The sequence below is a fragment of the Choloepus didactylus genome, chromosome 20 (assembly GCF_015220235.1).
Source record: "Choloepus didactylus isolate mChoDid1 chromosome 20, mChoDid1.pri, whole genome shotgun sequence".
NCBI classification, from domain to species: domain Eukaryota; kingdom Metazoa; phylum Chordata; class Mammalia; order Pilosa; family Megalonychidae; genus Choloepus; species Choloepus didactylus.
Genome location: NC_051326.1, coordinates 13,817,200 through 13,843,312, shown reverse-complemented (window position 1 = coordinate 13,843,312; position 26,113 = coordinate 13,817,200). Strand labels below are relative to the sequence as shown.

Genomic DNA, 26,113 nt, shown 5'->3' with positions numbered 1-26,113 from the left:
ATGTTGCCTATATGTGAAAGCTAAACTTAACCCTTTCTTACAGTTAGGGTTAAGTTGTAGTACTTCAGTTTGGTTGACTGGAACTAGGAAAATGACTATGAAAATTTGGCTACAAAGTCTGCCAAAATGAAAGGTTTATATAAGGTTGCATAGGTCTGTGCCCCTTAGATATTAATTTAGTGAGATATCTTGATTTAATAATTTTAATTCCTTAAAAACATAAACAGAATTTTGCCTGCTTTTCACATTCTACCCCAAAATAAGAGATGCAGATTTATGGGCTTCAGTAGTTTAAGAAACACAACAAAAATTAAAAGCATTTATAAGTTATTTCAACGGAGCGCATCTACCGGAATAGCTAAAACATCAAATATTGACAAAGATGTGAAGCAACTAGAACTCTCATACATTCTAAGTGGGAATATAAAACAGACCAACCACTTTGGAAAAAGACCTGATGGTTCCTTATAAACCTAAACAGACACTTCCATGACCAAGCATTTCCACTCCTAGATTTTTAACTAAGAGAAATGAAAAGTTATGTCCACAAAAAGACTTGTACAAGAATACTCCTAACAGCCTTATTTATAATAACCAAAAACTGGATGCAGACCAAGTGTCCCTCATAATAAAATATTGAAGTAAAAGTTAATTCAACAGATAAGACGCCTGGGATTTACTTAAAAAATAATCCAATTTGGAGGAGGATGAATGCCTAGATGAAACAAAAACAATGAATATGTTTAAATATCTCCCCAGTTTTTCCACACTTCAGAGTTTGTTTCATTATTTATTTTCTAGGTCCTCATATTGACTTTCGTTTGAGGAGTGTAACCCACCCTGCAAGAAATTTTAATTTTGTTGCCTATCTTTATGAAAGAGAAACCTGAATAAGCAAAGGATAAAATAAATATTGGGGAGTGAGGGAGCAGAGAGTGAGCTAGGAAAGTAGAAGCATTCTTTCAGTTGATGTATGCATGAGATGCTGTTGCCAACACTTTATTGGACAACTCCCAACTCTCCTTGGTTCACAGAGGAGGTGAAAAGTTGGTAGGGATGCGAATACATTATTGCTGACAGATTTTCAGCATAGCAGAAGTATTTCATGCTTGGAGATATCCTCTGATTCACTTTGACCAGCATATTTTCTCTAGCTGAATGCCAGAATGACTTTTCTTCCGGTTTTATCTTTGGAGTGAGACATCTTCTGTATGTGCTGACCATATTTTTCTAGACATTGAATAAAGTTTGACAAGAATTGCCTGGCATAATGTGTGTTTGTGTTTTTCATAGGTATTCTAGTTGAGAAGAATTTAATTTCCATTAGCAACCTCTTATTACCACTTACTCTAGAGTGGATTCTTACCACATTTCATTGATCTGAAGACACATGCACTTTGTACCTCTGATATCGAGAAACATTGTATAGCCAGTGGCATCTTAGAATTGCTGTTGGTTAGGCAGTGATTATAATAGGTTGTCATATCCTGCACATGTGTGAACTTGGTCATAGCTGTTCATATTGTCATTTCAATTGAGTTATCTGCACTTTTGGTGTTATATCTGTTGTCATTTAAAATGTTCTCAGAAAGAATATACTGTGATTTGACATGAAACAAAAAGTTATTGTATACACGGAAAGGTGTGGACATAGAACCGAGGGGAATAAATTTGATATTAGAGAAATAAATACTCACCATTGGAGGAATTCCAGATTTTCTTGCAAAGCAACATCCAGGTGCTTTACAGAACCTTAAAAAAGAAATAAAAAAGAAGACACCCACAAAAAGATGAAGCTGAATTATTATTTTTTTTAATCATCATTTTATTGAGATATATTCACATACCACGCAGTCATACAAAACAAATCGTACTTTCGATTGTTTACAGTACCATTACATAGTTGTACATTCATCACCTAAATAAATCCCTGACACCTTCATTAGCACACACACAAAAATAACAAGAATAATAATTAGAGTGAAAAAGAGCAATTGAAGTAAAAAAGAACACTGGGTACCTTTGTCTGTTTGTTTCCTTCCCCTACTTTTCTACACATCCATCCATAAACTAGACAAAGTGGAGTTTGGTCCTTATGGCTTTCCCAATCCCATTGTCACCCCTCATAAGCTACATTTTTATACAACTGTCCTCGCGATTCATGGGTTCTGGGTTGTAGTTTGATAGTTTCAGGTACCCACCACCAGCTACCCCAATTCTTTAGAACCTAAAAAGGGTTGTCTAAAGTGTGCGTAAGAGTGCCCACCAGAATGATCTCTCGGCTCGTTTTGGAATCTCTCTGCCACTGAAGCTTATTTCATTTCCTTTCACATCCCCCTTTTGGTCAAGAAGATGTTCTCCGTCCCACGATGCCGGGTCTACATTCCTCCCCGGGAGTCATATTCCACGTTGACAGGGAGATTCACTCCCCTGGGTGTCTGATCCCACGTAGAGGGGAGGGCAGTGATTTCACCTTTCAAGTTGGCTTAGCCAGAGAGAGAGGGCCACATCTAAGCAACAAAGAGGCATTCGGGAGGAGGCTCTTAGGCACAACCATAGGGAGGCCTAGCCTCTCCTTTGCAGCAACCGTCTTCCCAAGGGTAAAACTTATGGTAGAGGGCTCAACCCATCAAACCACCAGTCCCCTATGTCTGTGGTCATGTTAGCAACCATGGAGGTGGGGTAGGCGAATACCCCTGCATTCTCCACAGGCTCCTCAAGGGGGCACTACATCTTTTTTTTTTTTCCTTGTTTTTCTTTTTTTTTTTTTTTTTTAACTTTCCCTTCTTTTTTAAATCAACTGTATGAAAAAAAAGTTAAAAAGAAAACAAACATACAATAAAAGAACATTTCAAAGAGACCATAACAAGGGAGTAAGAAAAAGACAACTAACCTAAGATAACTGCTTAACTTCCAACATGTTCCTACTTTACCCCAGGAAAGTTACATAATATAGCAACATTTCTGTGAACTTGTTCCTACTATATTCATCAGAAATTAACAGACCATAGTCATTTCTGGGCATCCCCAGAACGTTAAATAGCTTATCTGTTCTTCTTGGATTATTGTTCCCCCTTCCTTATTTGCTCTCTCTGCTAGTTCCCCTACATTCTACATTATAAACCATTTGTTTTACATTTTTCAGAGTTCACATTAGTGGTAGCATATAATATTTCTCTTTTTGTGCCTGGCTTATTTCGCTCAGCATTATATCTTCAAGGTTCATCCATGTTGTCATATGTTTCACGAGATCGTTCCTTCTTACTGCCGCGTAGTATTCCATCGTGTGTATATACCGCATTTTATTTATCCACTCATCTGTTGAAGGACATTTGGGTTGTTTCCATCTCTTGGCAATTGTGAATAATGCTGCTATGAACATTGGCGTGCAGATATCTGTTCGTGTCACTGCTTTCCGATCTTCCGGGTATATACCGAGAAGTGCAATTGCTGGATCGAATGGTAGCTCTATATCTAGTTTTCTAAGGAACTGCCAGACTGACTTCCAGAGTGGCTGAACCATTATACAGTCCCACCAACAATGAATAAGTGTTCCAATTTCTCCACATCCCCTCCAGCATTTGTAGTTTCCTGTTTGTTTAATGGCAGCCAATCTAACCGGTGTTAGATGGTATTTCATTGTGGTCTTAATTTGCATCTCTCTAATAGCTAGTGAAGCTGAACATTTTTTCATGTGTTTCTTGGCCATTTGTATTTCGTCTTCAGAGAACTGTCTTTTCATATCTTTTGCCCATTTTATAATTGGGCTGTCTGTACTATTGTCATTGAGTTGTAGGATTTCTTTGTATATGCAAGATATCAGTCTTTTGTCAGATACATGGTTTCCAAAAATTTTTTCCCATTGAGTTGGCTGCCTCTTTACCTTTTTGAGAAATTCCTTTGAGGTGCAGAAACTTCTAAGCTTGAGGAGTTCCCATTTATCTATTTTCTCTTTTGTTGCTTGTGCTTTGGGTGTAAAGTCTAGGAAGTGTCCGCCTAATACAAGGTCTTGAAGATGTTTTCCTACATTATCTTCTAGGAGTTTTATGGTACTTTCTTTTATATTGAGATCTTTGGTCCATTTTGAGTTAATTTTTGTGTAGGGGGTGAGGTAGGGGTCCTCTTTCATTCTTTTGGATATGGATATCCAACTCTCCCAGCCCCATTTGTTGAAAAGACCATTATGGCTCAGTTCAGTGACTTTGGGGGCCTTATCAAAGATCAGTCGGCCATAGATCTGAGGGTCTATCTCTGAGTTCTCAATTCGATTCCATTGATCTATATGTCTATCTTTGTGCCAGTACCATGCTGTTTTGGCAACTGTGGCTTTATAATAAGCTTCAAAGTCAGGGAGTGTAAGTCCTCCCACTTCGTTTTTCTTTTTTAGAGTGTCTTTAGCAATTCGAGGCATCTTCCCTTTCCAAATAAATTTGATAACTAGCTTTTCCAAGTCTGCAAAGTAGGTTGTTGGAATTTTGATTGGGATTGCATTGAATCTGTAGATGAGTTTGGGTAGAATTGACATCTTATTGACATTTAGCCTTCCTATCCATGAACATGGAATATTTTTCCATCTTTTAAGGTCCCCTTCTATTTCTTTTACTAGAGTTATGTAGTTTTCTTTGTATAGGTCTTTTACATCTTTGGTTAAGTTTATTCCTAGGTACTTGATTTTTTTAGTTGCTATTGAAAATGGTATCTTTTTCTTGAGTGTCTCTTCAGTTTGTTCGTTTCTAGCATATAGAAACATTACTGACTTATGTGCATTAATCTTGTATCCCGCTACTTTGCTAAATTTGTTTATTAGCTCTAGTAGGTGTATCATTGATTTCCCAGGGTTTTCTAGATATAAGATCATATCATCTGCAAACAATGACAGTTTTACTTCTTCTTTTCCAATTTGGATACCTTTTATTTCTTTGTCTTGCCGGATTGCCCTGGCTAGCACTTCCAGCACAATGTTGAATAACAGTGGCGACAGCGGGCATCCTTGTCTTGTTCCTGATCTTAGAGGGAAGGCTTTCAGTCTCTCACCATTGAGTACTATGCTGGCTGTGGGTTTTTCATATATGCTCTTTATCATGTTGAGGAAGTTTCCTTCAATTCCTACCTTTTGAAGTGTTTTTATCAAAAAGGGATGTTGGATTTTGTCAAATGCTTTTTCAGCATCTATTGAGATGATCAATTGATTTTTCCCTTTCGAGTTTTTAATGTGTTGTAATACATTGATTGTTTTTCTTATGTTGAACCATCCTTGCATGCCTGGAATGAACCCCACTTGGTCATGGTGTATGATTTTTTTAATGTGTCTTTGGATTCGATTTGCAAGTATTTTGTTGAGGATTTTTGCATCTATATTCATTAGGGAGATTGGCCGGTAGTTTTCCTTTTTTGTAGCATCTTTGCCTGGTTTCGGTATTAGATTGATGTTAGCTTCATAAAATGAGTTAGGTAGTGTTCCATTTTTTTCAATGTTTTGAAAGAGTTTGAGTAAGATTGGTGTCAGTTCTTTCTGGAAAGTTTGGTAGAATTCCCCTGTGAAGCCATCTGGCCCTGGGCATTTATTTGTGGGAAGATTTTTGATGACTGATTGGATCTCTTTGCTTGTGATGGGTTGGTTGAGGTCTTCTATTTCTTCTCTGGTCAGTCTAGGTTGTTCATATGTTTCCAGGAAATTGTCCATTTCTTCTACATTATCCAGTTTGTTGCCATACAGTTGTTCATAATATCCTCTTATAATTTTTTTAATTTCTTCAGTATCTGCAGTTATGTCACCTTTTTCATTCATTATTTTGTTTATATGGGTCTTCTCTCTTTTTGATTTTGTCAGTCTAGCTAGGGGCTTGTCAATCTTGTTGATCTTCTCAAAGAACCAACTTTTGGTGATATTTATCCTCTCTATTGTTTTTTTGTTCTCTATGTCATTTATTTCTGCTTTAATCCTTGTTATTTCTTTTCTTGTACTTGGTTTAGGATTGGTTTGCTGTTCATTTTCTAGCTTCTTCAGTTGATCCATTAGTTCTTTGATTTTGGCTCTTTCTTCCTTTTTAATATATGCGTTTAGTGCTATAAATTTCCCCCTGAGCACTGCTTTTGCTGCATCCCATAGGTTTTGGTATGTTGTGTTCTCATTTTCATTCGTCTCTATATATTTAGCAATTTCTCTTGCTATTTCTTCTTTAACCCACTGATTGTTTAGGAGTGTGTTGTTTAACCTCCAGGTATTTGTGAATTTTCTAAGTCTCTGATGGTTATTGACTTCTAATTGTATTCCATTCTGGTCAGAGAATGTGCTTTGAATAATTTCAATCTTTTTAAATTTATTGAGGCTTGTTTTATGTCCCAGCATATGATCTATTCTGGAGAATGTTCCATGAGCACTAGAAAAGTATGTGTATCCTGGTGATTTGGGATGTAATGTCCTGTATATGTCTGTTAAATCTAATTCATTTATCAGATTGTTTAGGTTTTCAATTTCCTTATTGGTCTTCTGTCTGGTTGATCTATCTATAGGAGAGAGTGATGTGTTGAAGTCTCCCACAATTATTGTGGAAACATCAATTGCTTCCTTTAGTTTTGCCAGTGTTTCTCTCATGTATTTTGTGGCACCTTGATTGGGTGCATAGACATTTACGATTGTTATTTCTTCTTGCTGAATTGCCCCTTTTATTAGTATGTAGTGGCCTTCTTTGTCTCTCAAAACATCCCTGCATTTGAAGTCTATTTTATCTGAGATTAATATTGCTACACCTGCTTTCTTTTGGCTGTAGCTTGCATGAAATATTTTTTTCCATCCTTTCACTTTCAGTTTCTTTGTGTCCCTGTGTCTAAGATGAGTCTCTTGTATGCAACATATTGATGGTTCATTTTTTTTGATCCATTCTGCGAATCTGTATCTTTTAATTGGGGAGTTTAATCCATTTACATTCAACGTTAAAACCGTGAAGGCATTTCTTGAATCAGCCATCTTATCCTTTGGTTTATGATTGCCATATTTTTCCCTCTCTCTATTAATATCCTTTATTGTACCCATACCGAATCTCTTTAGTACTGAACCTTTCTCCAAGTCTCTCTGTCCTGTCTTTGTTTCTCTGTCTGTAGGGCTCCCTTTAGTATCTCCAGTAGGGCAGGTCTCTTGTTAGCAAATTCTCTCAGCATTTGTTTGTCTGTGAAAAATTTAAGCTCTCCCTCAAATTTGAAGGAGAGCTTTGCTGGATAAAGTATTCTTGGCTGGAAATTTTTCTCACTCAGAATTTTAAATATATCGTGCCACTGCCTTCTTGCCTCCATGGTGGCTGCTGAGTAGTCACTACTTAGTCTTATGCTGTTTCCTTTGTATGTGGTGAATTGCTTTTCTCTTGCTGCTTTCAGAACTTGCTCCTTCTCTTCTGTGTTTGACAGTGTGATCAGTATATATCTCGGAGTGGGTTTATTTGGATTTATTCTATTTAGAGTTCGCTGAGCATTTATGATTTGTGTATTTATGTTGTTTAGAAGATTTGGGAAGTTTTCCCCAACAATTTCTTTGAATACTCTTCCTAGACCTTTACCCTTTTCTTCCCCTTTTGGGACACCAATGAGTCTTATATTTGGACGTTTCATATTATCTATCATATCCCTGAGGTCCATTTCGATTTTTTCAATTTTTTTCCCCATTCTTTCTTTTATGCTTTCATTTTCCATTCTGTCATCTTCCAGGTCACTGATTCGTTGTTCAACTTCCTCTAGTCTTGTACTATGAGTGTCCAGAATCTTTTTAATTTGGTCAACAGTTTCTTTAATTTCCATAAGATCATCCATTTTTTTATTTAGTCTTGCAATGTCTTCTTTATGCTCTTCTAGAGTCTTCTTGATTTCCTTCATATCCCGTACTATGGTCTCATTGTTCATCTTTAGTTCTTTGAGTATCTGCTCTAGGTGCTGTGTCTCTTCTGGTCTTTTGATTTGGGTGCTTGGGCTTGGGTTATCCATATCGTCTGGTTTTTTCATATGCTTTATAATTTTCTGTTGTTTTTGGCCTCGTGGCATTTGCTGAACTTGATAGGGTTCTTTTAGGGTTTGTAGACCTATTGAAGTCCTTATCTCTAATTTATCAGATCTACAGCTTCGTGTAGTACACTTTCTCTAACTAACCAACAGGTGGCGTCCACGAGCCACCTGTTCTCCACAAGCCAGTTCTCCCCTGCTTAGCCTTTTTGGTGAGTGGGGGAGTGAGTCTTGTGGGGCCCAATTGGTGTACCAAGCTTGCGTGTGTAGTTGGTGTTGCCTGCCCTGTATGTGGGGCGTGTTTCTGGGCAGTCGGGGAGGGGAGGTGGCCCTAACAATCAAATCTCCCTGATGATCCTAGAGTTTTAAAGCTGCTGCAATAGTCTAATCCTTCAGTTCAGACCTGCCACAGTTTGTCTCTGCCACTGACCCACAAGTCCTTGGTATTGGCGTATGGCTCCTGAGACTTGCAAGTGGGCCCCTCTTCCAGGCTGTGCACCCCGGGTCCTCTGTTGAGGGATGACTGTGCTATGTCACAGGTGAGTGCCGTCCCCCCAGGGCAGTTCTGGGCTGCTGGGCTGTGTAGGGAGGCTCCCAGTCTGCTCAAATGATGGCTGAATGGGGCTTTGTTAATTCACACTGCTCCACCTTCCCAACTCTGGGACACTCAGCTGAGGTTGCAGGGAAGGCTAATGTCCACGCCTAGTTTTGTGGTGTGTGCCTGTTATTTGAAGCACTTCCGTCACACTGGGTTGTCTGGGGCAGCTCTGGGCTATGGGGCTGGCGATGGGCAGGAGTGTTTCCTGTCCACCAGGATGGTGGCTGTGAGCGGACACCCCCCTTTTCTTGGGAAGTTGTGGTGTTTAGTGAATTTTCTCAGCCACTGGATTATTGCCTTTTGTCTCAGAGCTCTCTTAGTTCTGCTCTTGACTTGAGGTGCCCAAATTGCAATTCTTTGAAGCTTTCTGTATTGGGCTTCTTAGAGTAATTGTTTTAGAAAAAGAAAAAAGGATTAAAAAAAAAAAAAAAAAAAAAAAGGGCCCTCCTCAGAGATCTGATGGGTTATTGAAATGCTAATAGACAAAGCAATCAGGGCCATTAAGGAAAGGTCCACAGGGCAGAGAGATCAGCTTTTCTTCGGGATTTGCATATGCGCCTCAAGGCCTGAGCTCCGCCCTTCCCCTTTCTGTGTTCACCAGAACTCCAAAAATCCTCCGCTTTTATTTTGGAGTTTTTCGTGTTATTTTTTTTTTCCTATGCCTGTCTCCTCTCTGCTGGGCTGGCAGCTCTCAGATTCTCTGGTGTCTGGTCTCAGTTTATCTATGGTTGGAGTCTGGATCAGTAGAATGAGTTTCCGATAAGAGCAGCCACTGCAGTTCTCCCTTCTCCTTCCTGGAGCTGACAGCCCCTCCTCCCACGGGACTGAGCCTGGCAGGGAGGGGCACGGGTCCCCTGGCCGCAAAAACTTACAGATTTCGCTGATCTCAGCAGTTCGACTTTTTCATGAATGTTGTATGAAGTATGCCCAAAGTCAGATTGCTCTGTGGTGTCCAGTCCACGCAGTTCCTGGCTTTTTACCTACTTTCCTGGAGGAATAACTAAAACTTACAGCTCACCAGTCTGCCATCTTGCCCCGCCTCTGAATTATTTTTTGTGGCTGAGATACGGACAAGAGAACTTGTCGTGCCGAGCAGTGCAATTGAAGGCAGAAAGAATTGCCAAATCTCTTGTAATAGATGAAAGAAATTTCAGTTTATCAAGAAGCTGGTGTGACTGATTCACTTGTCGTGAAGGATTGCTATTAATTACATCATTGGGTTGATTTAATTGGCTGAGTGTTTTTCTTTTTGGGGATATGAAAAAATAGATGGGATGAAATACCATATATAGAAGGGATTCTGTTATGATCAGGTCTGCAGTAAGAGGCCTGAATCATGGGCATAAATACAAGTTGAACAAAATTGCAGAGACCCAGAAGTTAGGTTTTGTTCAGGTTGGATCCATGGAGGAGAGTGTCTAACTAAATGATAAGTTGCTCTAAGAGTGTTTTCTTTTTTAAAAAAGATTTTTTATTTGGTAAAATGCTTGCTGTCTGCATGCTGTCGGAAGGGTCCCCCGCTCTCAGTTCTGACTCTCCAATTGAAAGCAGGTCCTTATGTGGTTAGTCATGTTTCCCCGCCTGAGGCCAGCGGGCAGCTGGGCTGTTGGCCCAGCACTTCCCCGGTGTTTGCTGGTGGCAACTCTAGCTTGCCACCCCCATTCTAGGCCTCTGATACCCCCTCCCACTCCAGTGCCCTTTGGTTTGCTAGGCTTCAGGTAAACAGAAAAATTCCTCACCAAAAAGCTGAGGACCCTGGTCTACTTGTCACTTTACTTAGTGGCCCGATTGCAGCCCAAAGAAGAGGACTGTGCCTGCTTTTTCACCTGCAAATTTGAGTTTAAGTTGTCATTTTAAAATACAGCTCTGCTCATGCCCCCATCTTGCTTAAACTTTAATAACTCCATATCACTTACTGGATCAAGTTCTTAGCATGGCATTCATGAAGCTCATCAGTCCAACCCCAGCCTCGCTTTTCACCTTTACCCTGATTCCTCCTACTCCCCCACAGACCCCATAGACCTCGGAATAACCTGCTCTTATTCCTCATCATGCCATTGGGTTCTTTTTAGATATCATCATGTTGCCATAGGGGCGGCCAAATTTTGCATTCCCACCAGCAGTGTATAAGAGTGTTTGTTTCCCCATAGCTTTGCCAACAGCATATGTCGTTACACTTCTGAATTTTTTTGCCAGTCTGACATGTGAGAAATGCTATCTCAGAATAGTTTTAATTTGCATTCCTCTTATTTTGAGTAACATCTATATTTTGAATGAGTAAAATTAGTCACACTTCTTATCTTTGTTTATGCTGTTAGCTTTCACTGAGATGCCAATAAACCCTGAACTTTCCTCTCTCCCCTCCAGCAAAGGTCTCATATTTCAAATCCTAGCTAAGATACCACCTCTTCTTTGATGCTCTTGCTCTTTCAATGTAGAATTAATTGTTTCCTCTTCTGTACTCCCACTGGGTGTGTGTGTGTGTGTGCGTGTGCGTGTGCATGCGTTTCCATCTGGAGGGATGGACCTTGGCCTCCAATTTTATACTCCAGTGATGAACAGAATACTTGGAAAATAATCCATGCTTACTAAATATTTGAGAGGTTAATTGAATAATGATTTTAAATCAAATATAATATGAGAGAGTTAGTATTTTGGGCTTGCATTCTAATTGAAAGCTTAAAGCTCATGAAAGTTCTTGTAACTGTGTTTTCATCAATATTGTTTTTCCATGATTTCCTCAAATGGATCAATCTTTACAATGAAAGAAATATACTATTTCACAATTTCTGGAGAGCTTTTCCAGTCTTTCTTTTAGCAATAATAACTAAAAATATTTCTATTAAAAAGCATAGCAGCATTGTATTGTTGTTTAATTGCCAATTACTCTGTGTTTTCAAAGTCCAAAATAAATCTGCGATATGGACAAGTTCAATGTCTAATAATTGAAACCTGACTCACAGCATGGTCCTGTACCTCTAGTTAATGTGTGTTTGCCCTTGTCGGATAAAATAGTTCTAAAATTGCAGAAAAGTTCACGTAAAAATATTTTAATCTCAGCTGTATTCTGTATATTTAGACAAATCTGATTTTACTAGGCTCTGACATTTTGATTATGTTAAGGATTCGTCCACAATAAGAGTACACTGTGGATAAAAAAAATGTTTTAATCTGAAAGGTTTGTTTGCAAGATTGTTAACTAAATTCCACACTTGGTTTAACTGATCGTCAATAAGCGACCGGGCCCTGGGTCAGAGATATGTTGCACACTGGGGAGTAAGAGTTTAAGGGGAATGATAAAGTTGGAGATTGCAGCTCTGATGGTCTATTGCTAATTTAGTTTACTTGTTTTCACATGTTATTTTAATGATACCAGATTTCTTATTTTCAAGGGATTGTTCCTTCTTTCTTTTCAAAAAGTGAAGAGGTAGTCAGTAGTGGAGGGAGGGGGCAGGAATGGCCTCTAAGATAATAATCAGTATGGAGGGTTAGCATAAGGGATGGGGAGGGAAGTGGCCAACAGAACCCTCCCCTATATGAAAAGATGTGAGAAGGCATCAAAGTTAGAAAGAGCCTCCATGTTTCATAGGGAAGGAATAAATAAATCATGGTGTTTTTGCTCAGTGGATCAGGCAGTTGTTAAAATGATTAGAAATGAAGACCTTATAGCAAAACAATAAAATGTTTCAGTAAAATATAAAGTAAAAAAACAGATTATGTGTTTGTATCTACCCAATGTTCATAATTATGTGGAAATATATATTCATCTGGAGAGACATACAGAAAAATAAGATGTAGTGGGAATGTGTATTGTTTTTATTATAGTTTTTGTTATGAATATGATTGTATTATAAAAAATAAGGAAAATATAAAGAGTATATTCAACTCAAGAACAAAAACAAAACAAAACAAACAAACAAAAAAGATGGGGGGGGAAGAACCAACCAACCTTTCACACAGTTATTTAGTGGGTCACAAAATTGTAGACTGGGAATTCTTTCCCAGCAGTTTTCAAAGTTTATGGTCTCAGGACCTCTCTACACTCTAAAAATTATTGAGGACCTCAAAAATATTTTGTTCGTGTGGGTTTTATTTATCAATATTTCCATATTAGAAATTAAGACTGAGAAATTAAAAAAATTGTCATTTAACAAAACTAATAAACTCATTATATGCTAATATAACCAATTTTATGAAAAATAAGTATCTTCCAAAAAAATTGAAGAGAAAGGTGCCTTTATTTTATATTTTTGCCACTCTCTTTAATGTTTGGCTCAGTAGAAGAAAGTTGGATTCTAATATCTGCTTCTCCGATCAAACTGTTGTGATATGTTGTTTTGGATGAAGTATAGGAAGAAAATCTGGCCTCACAAAGGTATGTAGAAAAGGGGAGAGTATTTTAAAAGCCTTCTCAAATAATTGTGGCTATATCACATAGCCTGTGGAAAATCCTGTTTGTATACTAATGAGGAATGAGAGTGAAAAAAAAAAAAAAATGAATGAATAAAGTCTTAATATTGTTATGAAAATAGTGTGACCTGACCAGAGGGTCCCCTGACCAGACTTTGAGAACTGCTGCTGCAGCCCTTGAAAGATACGAAAACTGAAACCCAGAAATATTGTGACTTTCCCCCAGATCACATGGTAAGTTGAAGAAAGAGCACTTAGACATACTTCTTCTAATTTCATTCCTCAGTTTTTTTTGAGGAGTTAAAATTCTAACCCAACCTGAGGGCAACCTTTGGAAACTGATCCTGAGTATATTTATGAGGGTCTGAGATATCAAAATATAATAGCTCCTTTTCATCTTGAAGACTTTTAAAAACCCCATGGTAGGTGAATTGAAACTTTTTTAGAGAAAGTAATATGAGGATTATAAGTAGATTTATAAAAATGTAATTTTTATATTTATAAAATATAACAAATATAAGAGATATAGAAATATTCATTTATAAATTAAATTTATAATAAAAGGTATTCTACATTAAATTTTTTTTTTTTTTAACCATCTTTAACTTGCTAAAAATCTTCCTAGTGTCTTCTTTCTCAATTTTTAATAGGCACTTTTGGTTTCATTTTGGTTTGTGGCAGTCATTTGCATATCCATAATAAGGTGTTTTCCATGTCTGTTCCTCCATTCAAATGATCTGGCTTTCTCCTTAGGTTGTTCATGCATTCCTCCTGGATTCCACTGTGGTCTCAGATGCATGGTAACTTGGATGTTTGAGGTGGAAATCACTGTGGATGACCTTTGTTTAGCCTATTTGAATAGACATTTCTCAAACCTCATCTTCAAGGCACAGCGATATATACAGAGCCTTTAAATGCTAGCTTCATACTGCTGTCACCCTCAGTGACCCCTTTCTCATCTATGTCAGTACTTTGCCAGCCCTGGATCTGGGACTTTTATTGGGAAACACCCATAGTTTTTGTAGCCTCTTTTTTACTTTAAGAAAAACGGTGGGACTGAGAGTGAGGCGAAATTGTGGGAGTCCTTTTGAGTTCATACCACCCCCAATCCCTAACCCCCAACCCCACCTTTAAATGGATGAACCAGGGCACGGAGAAGGGCCTTCTGTGTGTTTTCTTTTTGTCTCTGCTCTTCTTTTGGAATAAGAATTGAAGTGGGGTCCTAGATGTCTCGGTTCCAGCTACAGAACTCTCACTGGGTCTGGTTGTATTGCACTGCCTTTTCCTCCTTTTTCCTTTCTTTTAGAGCTAGAAAGGTGTTTGCGTGTTACAGGAAATAAAATTCATCATTTTGAAATATTGTTGACAAATCTGTTGCATCTGCATCATATAACTTTTTTTTCTAGTTCTCTAAATCAAAGAGATGAGACAGTATTTCACATACAGTCGAATATTACTAAATATTTGTTTAAAAGAGAAATAAAGATGGATCAGAAACTGAGAAAAATACAGTCTCACTAAGGAGATGGTATAATGGAGGGAGTGCTTTGATGGGCATTTGGATTCTAGGTTCTCCTCTCATCCTTATCACCACCATCTCTGTGACTTTGTCAAGTTACTTAACAACTCTGAGTTTCAGCTTCTCATCTGTAAATAAGTTGTTAAATGATGTCAAAGAATGTCTGCCTCCTGTATTATTGTTCTTTTATTCAACAATTATTTTTAAGTTCCTTTTGCATCCCAGATAACTGTCATGAATGCCAGAAATATGGTAGACAAGCAGACAGGCATAGTTCCTGCTCTCCTTGATCTTGTTTTGTAATTAGATGTTGGAAGTCTGTCTTCCCCTCCAGAGAGCAGAAATAGTCATTGGAAGGACACCAGGCTCTGTGTCTAGTTTGGGTAGGACCCTTATAAGTCATGTAAATGGTCTTTTTCTATATTTCCCCATTTTAAAATTAAGATATTAATACCTGACTTGTTCTACCTTACACAGTTGTTTTAAGGCTCAGATAAAACACTGTATGTGAAAATGCATTTGAATCCAGTAGTAGTGATAGGTATGGTGTGGAGTAGTGTTGGTAGGGAGGTAAAATAGTATCTTAGTTTGCTGTAATATTTCTCATGTAATTCATTAAAGCTTGGTTAGAAGACTCCTAGGTTAACTTGATCTCTGGAGTTCAGGACTACTTGGAAAGATATAAAGTGTATTTGTTTTTCTTCTCTTCACAGAAAAAGGTCATGCTGAATATGTTCTTGGACACCATGATGGCCGATCCGCCACCCCAGTGCTTTGTCTGGCTGCCCCTCGTGCACAGGCTCGCCCATGTTGAGAATGGTGAGCAGTTTTATAGTTCACTTGCTGACGCTCCAGGACTTACAGGAACCGATCATTTGTAAAGTCTTTAGCTATTTTCATTGACAGTTAATTATAATTGACATTTGCTGGCACGCCATCATTTGAATTCTGGTTTTAGCTTTCAAAAGAAGAATATTTATTTCTCAAAAAAAGGCAGGGAAGGAGGAATTTATTTCTGAGACAGGATGCCAAGTAGTAATATCACGTCATTAAAGTTTGTGGTTCAGACTCTAGGCTCTCATTCAAACTCTAGATTCCAGATGGTTGTTTTCTGCTTGAGTCCAAATAATTTAGCCATGACTTCCTTTTTTTAAAAACTATTTTTCAAATAGTTATTAAAATATGAACTGGAAACAATTGGATATATTCATGATCAACCACTAAAACTATAATTATGTTGGAATAATTTAAAGAAAAACAACTAAGACATAATTTAGTACTGTTTTTCACACATCCTCAATTTTTACCTTTGTATTTTACCTTGGAACTACTCTTGGTATTCTTCTCAGCTATTTGACATAAATCTTTGGTTTGCTTTGAATTGAAATGGAACTTATTTCTTAGTCGCATATTAACTTTGTCTGCTATTGACACCAGATTGTTTAGGTTGTAAGAAGTTTTAAAGGGAAGCCATAGTTTTTCTGTTCCATCTCCTTTCTATTAAGGCACTTTCCCATCTCCCCTGATCCACAAAAGAGAAGCCTTTAAGAAGCCGAGTCTCCGCCCCCCAACTGTCTAAGAATGAAATACACTTCCAGACTTTTTATTTTCCTTTCCTTCTTATCCATACTTTATTTTTTTAACTTTTTGGACTTTTGGTCACCTATGGCTTTAGTTCACATATATCTCAGATTCATTATTCTTTTCTTAAAGAACTAAAATTGCTAATTTTTTAACAGAATTTTTCAACAGAGATTTAAATTGTGAAATTATTGCAGCATTGGTTCTTTTGGGGACAATGCTTTTATAATCTTAAGCACTTTAATAGTTTCATATCCAATTAATTGTCATAAGATTATTGTGCATCTGGTACACCAAGTAGAAAGAATTTCATTTCTTATCTAGATGAACATTTTATTGTGACTTTGTATGTAGTCACAAATACAAAGTTACACTCTTATGTGGCCAGTAATATTTTTCTCAGAGACCAAAATGTTATAAAATCATGAAAATATCTAGAAATGTGTAACCTATCAAACTAACATTTGTCTCTATGTCTTATTTTTTAAGATGGGAAACAAATTCTAAAATTATGGTGTTCCTAGGTTTTTTGGTTTATTTTTGGTTTGGAACCTTTACTCCTCCTGTGAAATTTAACACTTTAGTTGTATTGAAGTTATTATTCATAAGGACATATATTTATTTGTTTCAGCATCAGTTGCACTTTTTATCTTGATTTACTAATCCAAGTGTATGATACTTATATAAAGATAACTACTGCATCATGTACTTGACCAAAATGAATGCGTTTACCAGAACCTGACTTTTCCTTATCTTTTTCATTTATAATCTGACCCAGCACAATTATTGATCCTTTCCTCATTCTGGATCTCTGCTTTTCCATCTGGTCACCTATATTCCACTGACTTACATAAGCACCAAGCACCAAGAAGAGAATAGAAGAAAAAATCATGGACATACATGTTCACCCGAAATTATGATATATATTTGATAAGTTAATATTAATATACATAGGCAATTTAATATTAACCCAAAATTATTATTTAGAATTATAAATATTAGCTTCACAGATGTTGACTACACTGATGTTAGCATCAATTTAAATCAATGATTTAGAAGCAGTGTTCTCTGGAGGAGAACTATACTAAATTGTATAGTTATAATTTGGAAGACACACTCTGATTAGCACTTTGTCATTTCTTAGAAATGGTCTTGATGACAGAAAGCTTGAATGTCTTAGAGGAAGGGTTTCCTTTGGATTTCTCATTCCTGATTTTACTTGCCTTTTAGTCTTTTTATGTTATTTTCCTCACCTAGTGCTCCTTTTTCTCCCCCTCTGAGTCTTGATTTCCTAGTTAATATACACTTTTGGATTGAATATCTTTATAATTGAGATAAGATTGGCTTTGTATACATAGTGCTAGAAAGGGTTGTTCGAATGGAGATTTGAATACTATATCTTTCTTTCCTGTTGACTTCCATTTCTTGTATTTGGACTTAAATTGCCAGAGCGAACAATTATCTTAATTTTAATTTATAATTTATAAACAACAAACCATATATACAGTTGTGTGTTGCCCATGATGGTGTCTCCCATTGCCCACCCAGTGAACTGCAATTTCTATAAATAGTTCCTAATCTAAGACCTAATTCAGGCTATGAGAGAGTTTCCGTAATCTCTGTAAATCCTAAATCCCTCTGCCATCCCCCAGCCCCTAGCTGTTTTCTATAAGGAATGTCCTATGTAAGGCGGAGAAAAAAGGGGCAGGTCACCAACTTTCCCTTCTCTAAAATTCTCTCTCTTCAGTGGTCTGGAGCGCTTCTGTTTTTGTACTGTTCTTTAGAGTTCTGACCTAAAGCTCACATTTCAGTAGGTCTGATCTTACTTTTTACCAGTTACCATTTGTGTCTGGGCATGTGTTACTATTTAATTCAACAAACATTTGAAGGCCTTCAGTCCACAGTATTAGGTAAAACACTATTGGCAGGTAACAGAGACATAAGTAGTCCTGGCTCTCGAGGAGTTTATAGATTAGTGAAGGAAACAGTAACAGCTAATAATACATCCCTTAAAAAAAGACATCAGTAGATTCGGAGAAGAAATTTTGGAGTGATTTCTTCGCCTTCTATGCTTATCTAAACTTTATTTTAAGAAACATGAGTTTCAGTTTAAAGAAAGAAATTGATTGTTTTCTAAGGTGGATTTAGAATGTATTCTAAGTTGATTTTTTTCCTTTTTTTATTAAATATTTTTCTTTCATTCTGATAAATAGTTGGACTAAACAACTAGCAGGAAATTTTGATTCTTCAGTTTGTTTTCACCATTGCCTTTATATTAGAATTGACTTTGCGCCATATTGACTTTATTCTCCAAATGGACATGATTTCTCTCCTCCTCTTGCCCCCGCACCCCTCCTCCCGTGCCCGTCTCCTAGTCTTCCATCCTGTGGAGTGCTCCTACTGCCGGTGTGAGAGCATGATGGGCTTCCGATACCGATGCCAGCAGTGCCACAACTACCAGCTCTGCCAGAACTGCTTTTGGCGCGGCCATGCCAGCGGCCCCCACAGCAACCAGCACCAGATGAAGGAGCACTCCTCCTGGGTAACTCAGTGTTGTGTGTCACTCTGTGTTCCTGGCTGTGTTTCTGTCTGGTCTGTCAGCAGCAGCCCTTAGCCCAGTTTCCTCACAGGTACCTACCAGATAAGGATGCGGGGTAATAAAATCTGAACACCGACATTTATGCTGCGGGTTGTAAACACAGGCTGCGTCACTTGATTTTAGAAGTAAAATTTAAAAATTCTAGGATGTGTAGATATTAATACATTTGAAAAGGTGCCACCATTCAGTAAAATGAAATGTTCCAGTGCTCCCTTTCCAGAGATGTGTCTTTTTGTCTTAAAATTGTACAAGAGGTATCCTCCCAAATTCCTGTTCTTCTGAGCCTTACATAAGGTTTAAAATTCTTTTTTTAGAGAAAATTTTCATTGTATTTATAGGACTTAAATGTGGCAAAGAAAACTGCATAAAATAAAAGAGTTAAATCTTTGCCTCTCTAAAGTTGAGGAAAATATTGTTTTATAACCATTGCCACAGTGGTGTGTGTCCTCACCCTCAAAAGTAGTCTTCTTAAAAAACAGTATTTGGGTGGAGGTCGATGTCTGTTTTTTCTGTGGTCCTTTATAAATTGTGAAACATGTTAGGCATCAGTTACCTTTCTTTCCTTCTCTCAGTTATTTTCTAGTTTTAAAAATGCCATACTTTTCAAAAAGTTGCTATAGCCTTTGTTCTTTGTTTTTAATACATTTTTTATTTTGAAATTTAACATATATGCATAACTGATAACTTTCAAAGTTTGATTTAGCAAGTAGTTAGCAAATTTCGAAGAATGTTATGGTTACAGTTCCACAATTTCACTTATTTCCTTATTGTGAAATACGACATGTATACAGAAAAGTGATAACTTTCAGAGCACAATTTAATAAGTAGTTATGTAGGTAATTTCAAAGAATGTTATGGGTTACAGTTCCACAGTTTCAGTTATTTCCTTATTGTGAAATATAACATATATTCAGAATGGTGATAACTTTCAAAGTACAATTTAATGAGTAACTATAAAGCAAATTTCAAACAATGTTATGGGTTACAGTTCCACCATTTCAGTTATTTCCTTCTAGCTCTTCTAATACTCTAGCATCTAAAAAATATATATATTTATGTAAAGATTCAGAATTCGTAATTCTTTGTTAAATTCTGTCTTATCTGCTACTACCCCTTCCTCTCGTTTAATCACTTTCTCGGTCTTTAGGAGTGTCTAGGCAGTGACCACCCTAACTTGCTCATATTGAAAAGGGGTATAGATATTATGGGGAAGGGGACTGCATCTGGTTGTTGTTCTTAAAGAGGGTGTTGCCTCTGGGTTTTAGGACTTGTCTGGCATAGGAACACTCTGGTGGATTTAAGTTTCTGAGGGATAACATTTAGTGAGTGAAACTTTTATAGAATCTCAGATAGGGACCTAGGTATTTCGGGACTGCTGTTGGTCACGACTTGGCATTCTTGTAGCCATTTGGGATGTCTAGCTGGAGCTTGCATAAGAGTAACCTCCAGAATAGGCTCTCGACTCTATTTGAAATCTCTTAGCCACTGTAATCGTGTTACCTTTCTTTTCCCCCTTTTATCAATAACACATTTTCAATCCCTCAATGCCAGGGCCAGTATAGCCTTTTTTGTTGTTGTTGTTGTTGTTTTAATTAAATTCAGTTTTACTGAAATATATTCACATGCCATACAATCATCCATGGTGTACTGTTCACAGTACGATCATATAGTTATGCATTCATCACCACAATCTATTTCTGAACATTTTCCTTACATTAGAAAGAATCAGAATAAGAATAAAAAATAAAAGTGAAAAAGAACACCAAACATCCCCTCCATCCCACTCTATTTTTCATTTAGTTTTTGTCCCCATTTTTCTACTCATCCATCCATATACTAGATAAAGGGAGTGTGATCCACAAGGTTTTCACAATCACACTGTCACCCCTTGTAAGCTACATTGTTATACAGTTGTCCTCAAGAGTCAAGGCTACTCGGCTGGAGTTTTATAGTTTCACGTATTTACTTCTAGCTATTCTAATACATTAAAATCTAAGAGGTGTTATCTATACAGTGCATAAGAATGTCCACCAGAGTGACCTCTCATCTCCATTTGAAATCTCTCAGCCACTGAAACTATTTCGTCTCATTTTGCATCCCCCTTTTGGTCAAGAAGATATTCTCAATCCCACGATGCTGGGTCCAGATTCATCCCAAGGAGTCATATCCTGCGTTGCCAGGGTGATTCACACCCCTGGGAGTTGGGTCCCACGTAGGGGGGAGGGCAGTGAGTTCACCTGCTGAGGTTATAGCCTTTGTTTTAAAACCTTTTCCCCCAGTTTTGGTTGGTTGGTTGGTTGGTTTGCTAAAGGGTAGAAAAATATATGGGATCAGAAGCATAACTCAGGGTCTAGGTTCTAAAGATTTGTTATCCTACTGGATTTCAAGTAATAGGAAACCTCAATAACCCATTTTTTTCTCTTCAGTCTTTTTAAAACTCAACCAAGAAAATAAGCAAATAAGCTCATATCAGGTAGTAGTTAAAAAAAAAAAAAAAGAAAAGAAACAAAGAAACTTTAGTTCAAGCTGAACTTAACTTCTGTGTCCCTGACAACATGTTAGTGACTTTTCTTTTATTAGATAGGTTTTCAGTTACAATTAATCACAAAATTTTGTTAAACTGAACATCCTATCCTGGGTTGTCTTGTGTTGTGAATTCCAGTAGGTTTTCTTTAAGGAGTCATTATTTTAAATCTTTAAAAAGACAAGAAGGAAAAAGAAAAGAAACCCAGTAGTTTCTTCTCATCTTTTTTGAATAGACATAATTTATAGTAGATTTTCAATTTGTTGCTTTTCCCTTTTTTAAAATACAAGTACCCCACTGTGTTATTGATTGGCTAAAGTTTCTTGGTTAGAGTCTAACTCTTTGGACCGAGATAGCCTTCTGCTCTATTGCCTTTCATAATGACTGGATTAGCTGTATGTTTCTACTGAAAATTCTCATTCTAGATGTTGGGAGTAGGGAGAATGAAGAACTCATGTTCACCTTAGTTTGAACCAGCTCATTTAACTAGTCCTTTTTAAAATGGGGTTATTACATTTATTTAAAGATAAATGACTAATGCTTGGATAATGCTTTTTTATTTACAAGTGATTTTTCATATCCTCTTTTGAATTTTTTCATTGAACTATATAATATACCTACAGAAAAGTACATAAATCACAAGTGAATTCCTTTATTCTTATTTGATCCTCAAACTCGTACAAAGTGGGTCTTACCCCCATTTGGTGTTATTTTTATTTCAGCTTTTTTTTTTTCTATTTCATTCCTTCATTTTTGTTCTAGTGAAGGTTTCAAGAAAAGGTTTCAAGAAAAATCAAGTATTATCACTGTGGAAAATTTTGAAGCTGAAATCATAAATGTATCAGTTCTGAGTTTTGATAGGTATATGCATCGTGTGTTGTAGAGGCACAGTCTTAGGTCTTTTAGCAATGTGGGTGGTGTGTAACTTCTTTTTAAAATTAGGACTCTGTATACGTGATGATGTTGCTCTTTGAGGAAGATGTGGTGAACTCTGGAGGCTTGTGTGGGTAAAGGGGTTTCTCCGTAACAAACAGATATCTAATCAATTTAATAGTAGTGTCTGTGAATATTGCCCACTGTGTTTATACTAATAGTTTGATTGAGTGTTTCTGTGTATTCACAACAGGTGAATTTACTGTATTTAACCAGCTCATAAATGAATTTGCACTGTATGTTTGATATGTATAGTTTTGGTGCCTGAAAGTTTATTTGATTTTTCCAAAAGTTTCTGTTAAATGTTTTTTCTAAGTAATTGTGCAGTACAATTCATTGTTCTTTTAGTCCTTCATCCATCTAGTTTTACTTTATTCCTACAGATAACAAATTTATCAAGTTGGTATGTGTAGTTTATGGTACCCGTATGGTACCGTATCTGTGATTCATCCTGTTTGTCAGTCCATCCATCCATCCATCCATCCATCCATCCGTATATTCATTTATTCATTCAAAAGATAATTTTTAAGTACCACTGTGTGCCAGGCAATTTTCTAGGCACTGGGATACATCTATTAACAAACCAAACTTAGATTTCTGTCCTCTGAAACTTAATTTTTAAGGGATACAGAAGAGGCCCTAGTGCTTGCTGGGATCATGTTTCCTTATCCTTGTTGGCACCCATACAGGCTGCGTCTCTTGCCCCCTGTGTCCGAGTGAGGCTTGTGAACAGGAAAGAATCCCGGAAGTACCTGGATGAGGGTGAAACCATGAAATTAAAGGAACCTGGATCCTTGAATGATGGTTGGAGAATATACCACCAATTATGCTTGCTCCCACTTGACTGTAATGGGAGCAAGATAAAAACTTTGTGTTAAGCCACTGAGGTTTTAGGGTTTGGGGTATGGTGGTTAGTACCAGAAGTAGAGTTCTCTTATAATAAAACCTTAAAATTTGTGGCTTGGCTTAGCGGTCAGGTGACACACTGATGAGGAAACTGATGTTGGAGGTGGGAAGACAGAAGCCCACGTTGCAGTGTGAACAACTTGGTAAATTTGTTATCTGTAGGAACTTGGAAGACAGTCTTCACGACAAAATGTGTCGACAATTTATGGTAAAGTATTATAAGAAAGATGAACTTAAGAAAGAATTGCTGGTTTGCCAGCAAAAAATGAAAGGGAATAGAGAAAATTCCAATATTTGGGGCAGTGAAAGGAAAACCAGACTGCTACTAGACCCAGAGAGTAAGAGAGAGGGTTGAGAAAGGCTTTGAGCAACAAAGGTCTAGTGAACTTGTCTCAGTTGAAATAAGTGACTCAGTTGAGTTGCAAGGGATCAGTTTAAGGTTGAGACCCCTCTACTTAGTGTAGTTATTCTAGTTCTTGGCTTTCCCACCCACAGAGCTTCTGATGTAATTGGCCTGGGGAATAAGAATACTGGACATAAGAGATTTTTTAAAAGTTCCTTAAGTGATTCTGTTGTGCAGCCAAAGTTGAGAAACACTGACTTATTGTTTCGTATGGCCTCCAGGTGGCTGTTATTAGTTAAAAGATGATGGCAAGGAAACAAAGAGATAAATCAAGCTGGAGAATTATGTTTAACAAGGAGCCTTGTGTGTGGTCACTGGCCTATGGAATTTACTGGCGACACATACATCAAAGACCTACTAAGGTTTTGAGGGGATGTCATTGCCAAAGAAGCCATGTATGTGGAAGTGAACAACCCTTGGGTATTTGAGCTGTAAAACCACTTTGAAAAACCCCAAACATGGTCCAGCAAGTTGTGACAGTTGCGCTGCCCCTAAGGTGGGCATGCTCCCCACACCCACTTGACCAAGGAGGATACTGGACACGGAAGAACTCCTGGTCCCGTTACACCATTGTATATCAGGAGTGGGCGTGTAGGGGTGCAGATACTTAGTTCATAGGTCTCATGATGAGGAGCCACGCATGGCCTGATGAAGAGGATTGTGCCATACCCAGAGATCCTGGACCTGTAGTGAGATACACTGACTGAGTGGGACTTTGGGTTTTCCTTCTTGAGATGGCAGGGGGTGGGGGACTGAGTGTGTTCTGTGTATGGGAAAAGGAAGCAAATGGATACTTGGTGATTAGAAGTGCTCACCAATATCTGTGTTCTCTTTTTCTTCCTGGACATTTAACTAGATTATATAACCCATTCTCCTTGCAGCCAGATGGGACCGTATGACTAGTTCTGACTACTAGAGCTTGTCTGGAAGTGATGTAGTTTATTTCTGGGCCAAGGCAGTTTGAAGAGGGTTTGCCTTTTCCAGCCTATCTTTACTTGGCCCACTCCCACTATATATTGACGTTAAGGAAAGGACTCTAAGGAAACTAGCAGAGGCAGATACCACTGAATGGAAGGAGACTGTGTACCTGAAGAGGTGAGAGCCCCTCTGCTAGTCTACACTGGGCTCTGACATAGCCAGCGATTGAGAAGAATCAGGAGTGTAGGGTTTGGAGAGATTGGAGTGTGAGCCTCAGTGAGAACGTGAGATCTGAGCAAAGGCTTGCAGAAGAGCCTTCAATGCTAAAGGCCCTGGGGTGGGAGTGTGCCTGTGAATTCAGGGGACAGCAAAGCCAGTGGGACTGGGGCAGAACCAGCAGAGGGAGACTTGTGGGAGGAGGTCAAAGATATGGCCGTTGAAAGGACTTTGGCTTTTACTTTGAGGGAAATGAGGAGTCTTCATAGGATTTTAAGCAGAATAATGTAATTTGATTTATGTTTTTAAAGATCAGTCTGGATGACATGTAAAGAGTAAAAGATGGGTCACAAAGATAGAAACAGAGAGCACTGAGGGGAGACTTGCTTTAAATATTGGTATATTTAAAACAAGATATAGTAGGATGGTAGCAACACAGGTGGTAAAAAGGGCTAGATTAGGATGTTTTATAAATAGACCTAAAGGGTTAGATGTGGCTTGGGAGAGGAAGAGAGGAATCAAGGATAACTCTTTTAAGATTTTGTCTTAAGCAACTAGAAGGATGAATTACCATTGGCCAAGATGGGGAAGGTTGTGGATGGAGCCCATTTAGAGGTTAAGATCAAGAGTTCAGGTTTGGTTGTGTTGAATTTGAGTTGCTTATTAGATATCCATATGGAGTTGTTGAGTGAGTATATGAGTCCAGGGTTCAAGAGAGAAGTCTGAGGTGGAAATAGAAATTTGGGAGCTGCACGAGATCACTAAAGAAGTGAGGGAAGATAGAGAATAGAAGAAAAAAGAAGAGAGGAGTAAGAACTGACTCCTGGAGTTCTCCAGCATTAAGACATCTGAGAGATGAGGGAGAAACTGCAACCATTGGGGTAGGTTGAAAACCAGGAGAGTATAGTATTCAGGAAATAAAGTGTTTTGAGAAGGAGTAAGAATTTGTGTGCTGTGTGGGGTTTGCTGGAAAAGGAGAGGAAGGGGCTGAGCTAGGCATGCCCAGTTCTTGTTCCCAAACCAAACAACGTGATTAGGAGGGGAGTGAGTGAGGGGACAGAGAGTGAGACCTGGTGGGGTCCTGCAGAGACGGTCCCTCCACATGCCAACGAGAATGGGCAACATTAAGTTGTATTTTCAGATTTGCAAGAATATTTTGGTTGTTTTCTCTGAGGTACTTGGCTTGCATTTTGGGTCACCTTGCATTTGGAAAGACTGCGGCACATGCAGCGTTTCAGTTATGGTTGCTGTGGACAGACCATCTCAAAGCTTCGTGGCAGAAAGCAGCAGTGATTTTGTTACACCCGTGGACTGAGTGTCAGGAATCTGGACCAGGCCAAAGCCTTGGCTGGGATGACTGAAACTCTGGGGGTGACTGGAAGGCCAGAGGCTGGAACTCCCTGGAGTCATCCTCACTCCCTGACTGCTGGCTGCCCTGGGCTGTGCCGGGACTGGCCACTTCCTGCAGGTGGTCTCCTCCTGTGGCTTCAGCATCCATGGCCTGGCGGCTTTGCTTTCAG

The 26,113-nt window shown here is 38.1% G+C and overlaps 1 protein-coding gene across 15 annotated transcripts in view; it reads left to right on the top strand.

The window, feature by feature from the left end:
- DTNB (dystrobrevin beta) overlaps nt 1-26,113 on the top strand; it is a 386,425-nt gene that overhangs the window by 162,127 nt on the left and 198,185 nt on the right. For all 15 annotated transcript variants that reach the window (XM_037812551.1, XM_037812550.1, XM_037812552.1 and 12 more), the window contains 2 exons: nt 15,227-15,332; nt 18,470-18,636. In XM_037812551.1, the coding sequence (XP_037668479.1) occupies nt 15,227-15,332; nt 18,470-18,636 (273 nt within the window). The remainder of the gene's footprint in view (nt 1-15,226; nt 15,333-18,469; nt 18,637-26,113) is intronic.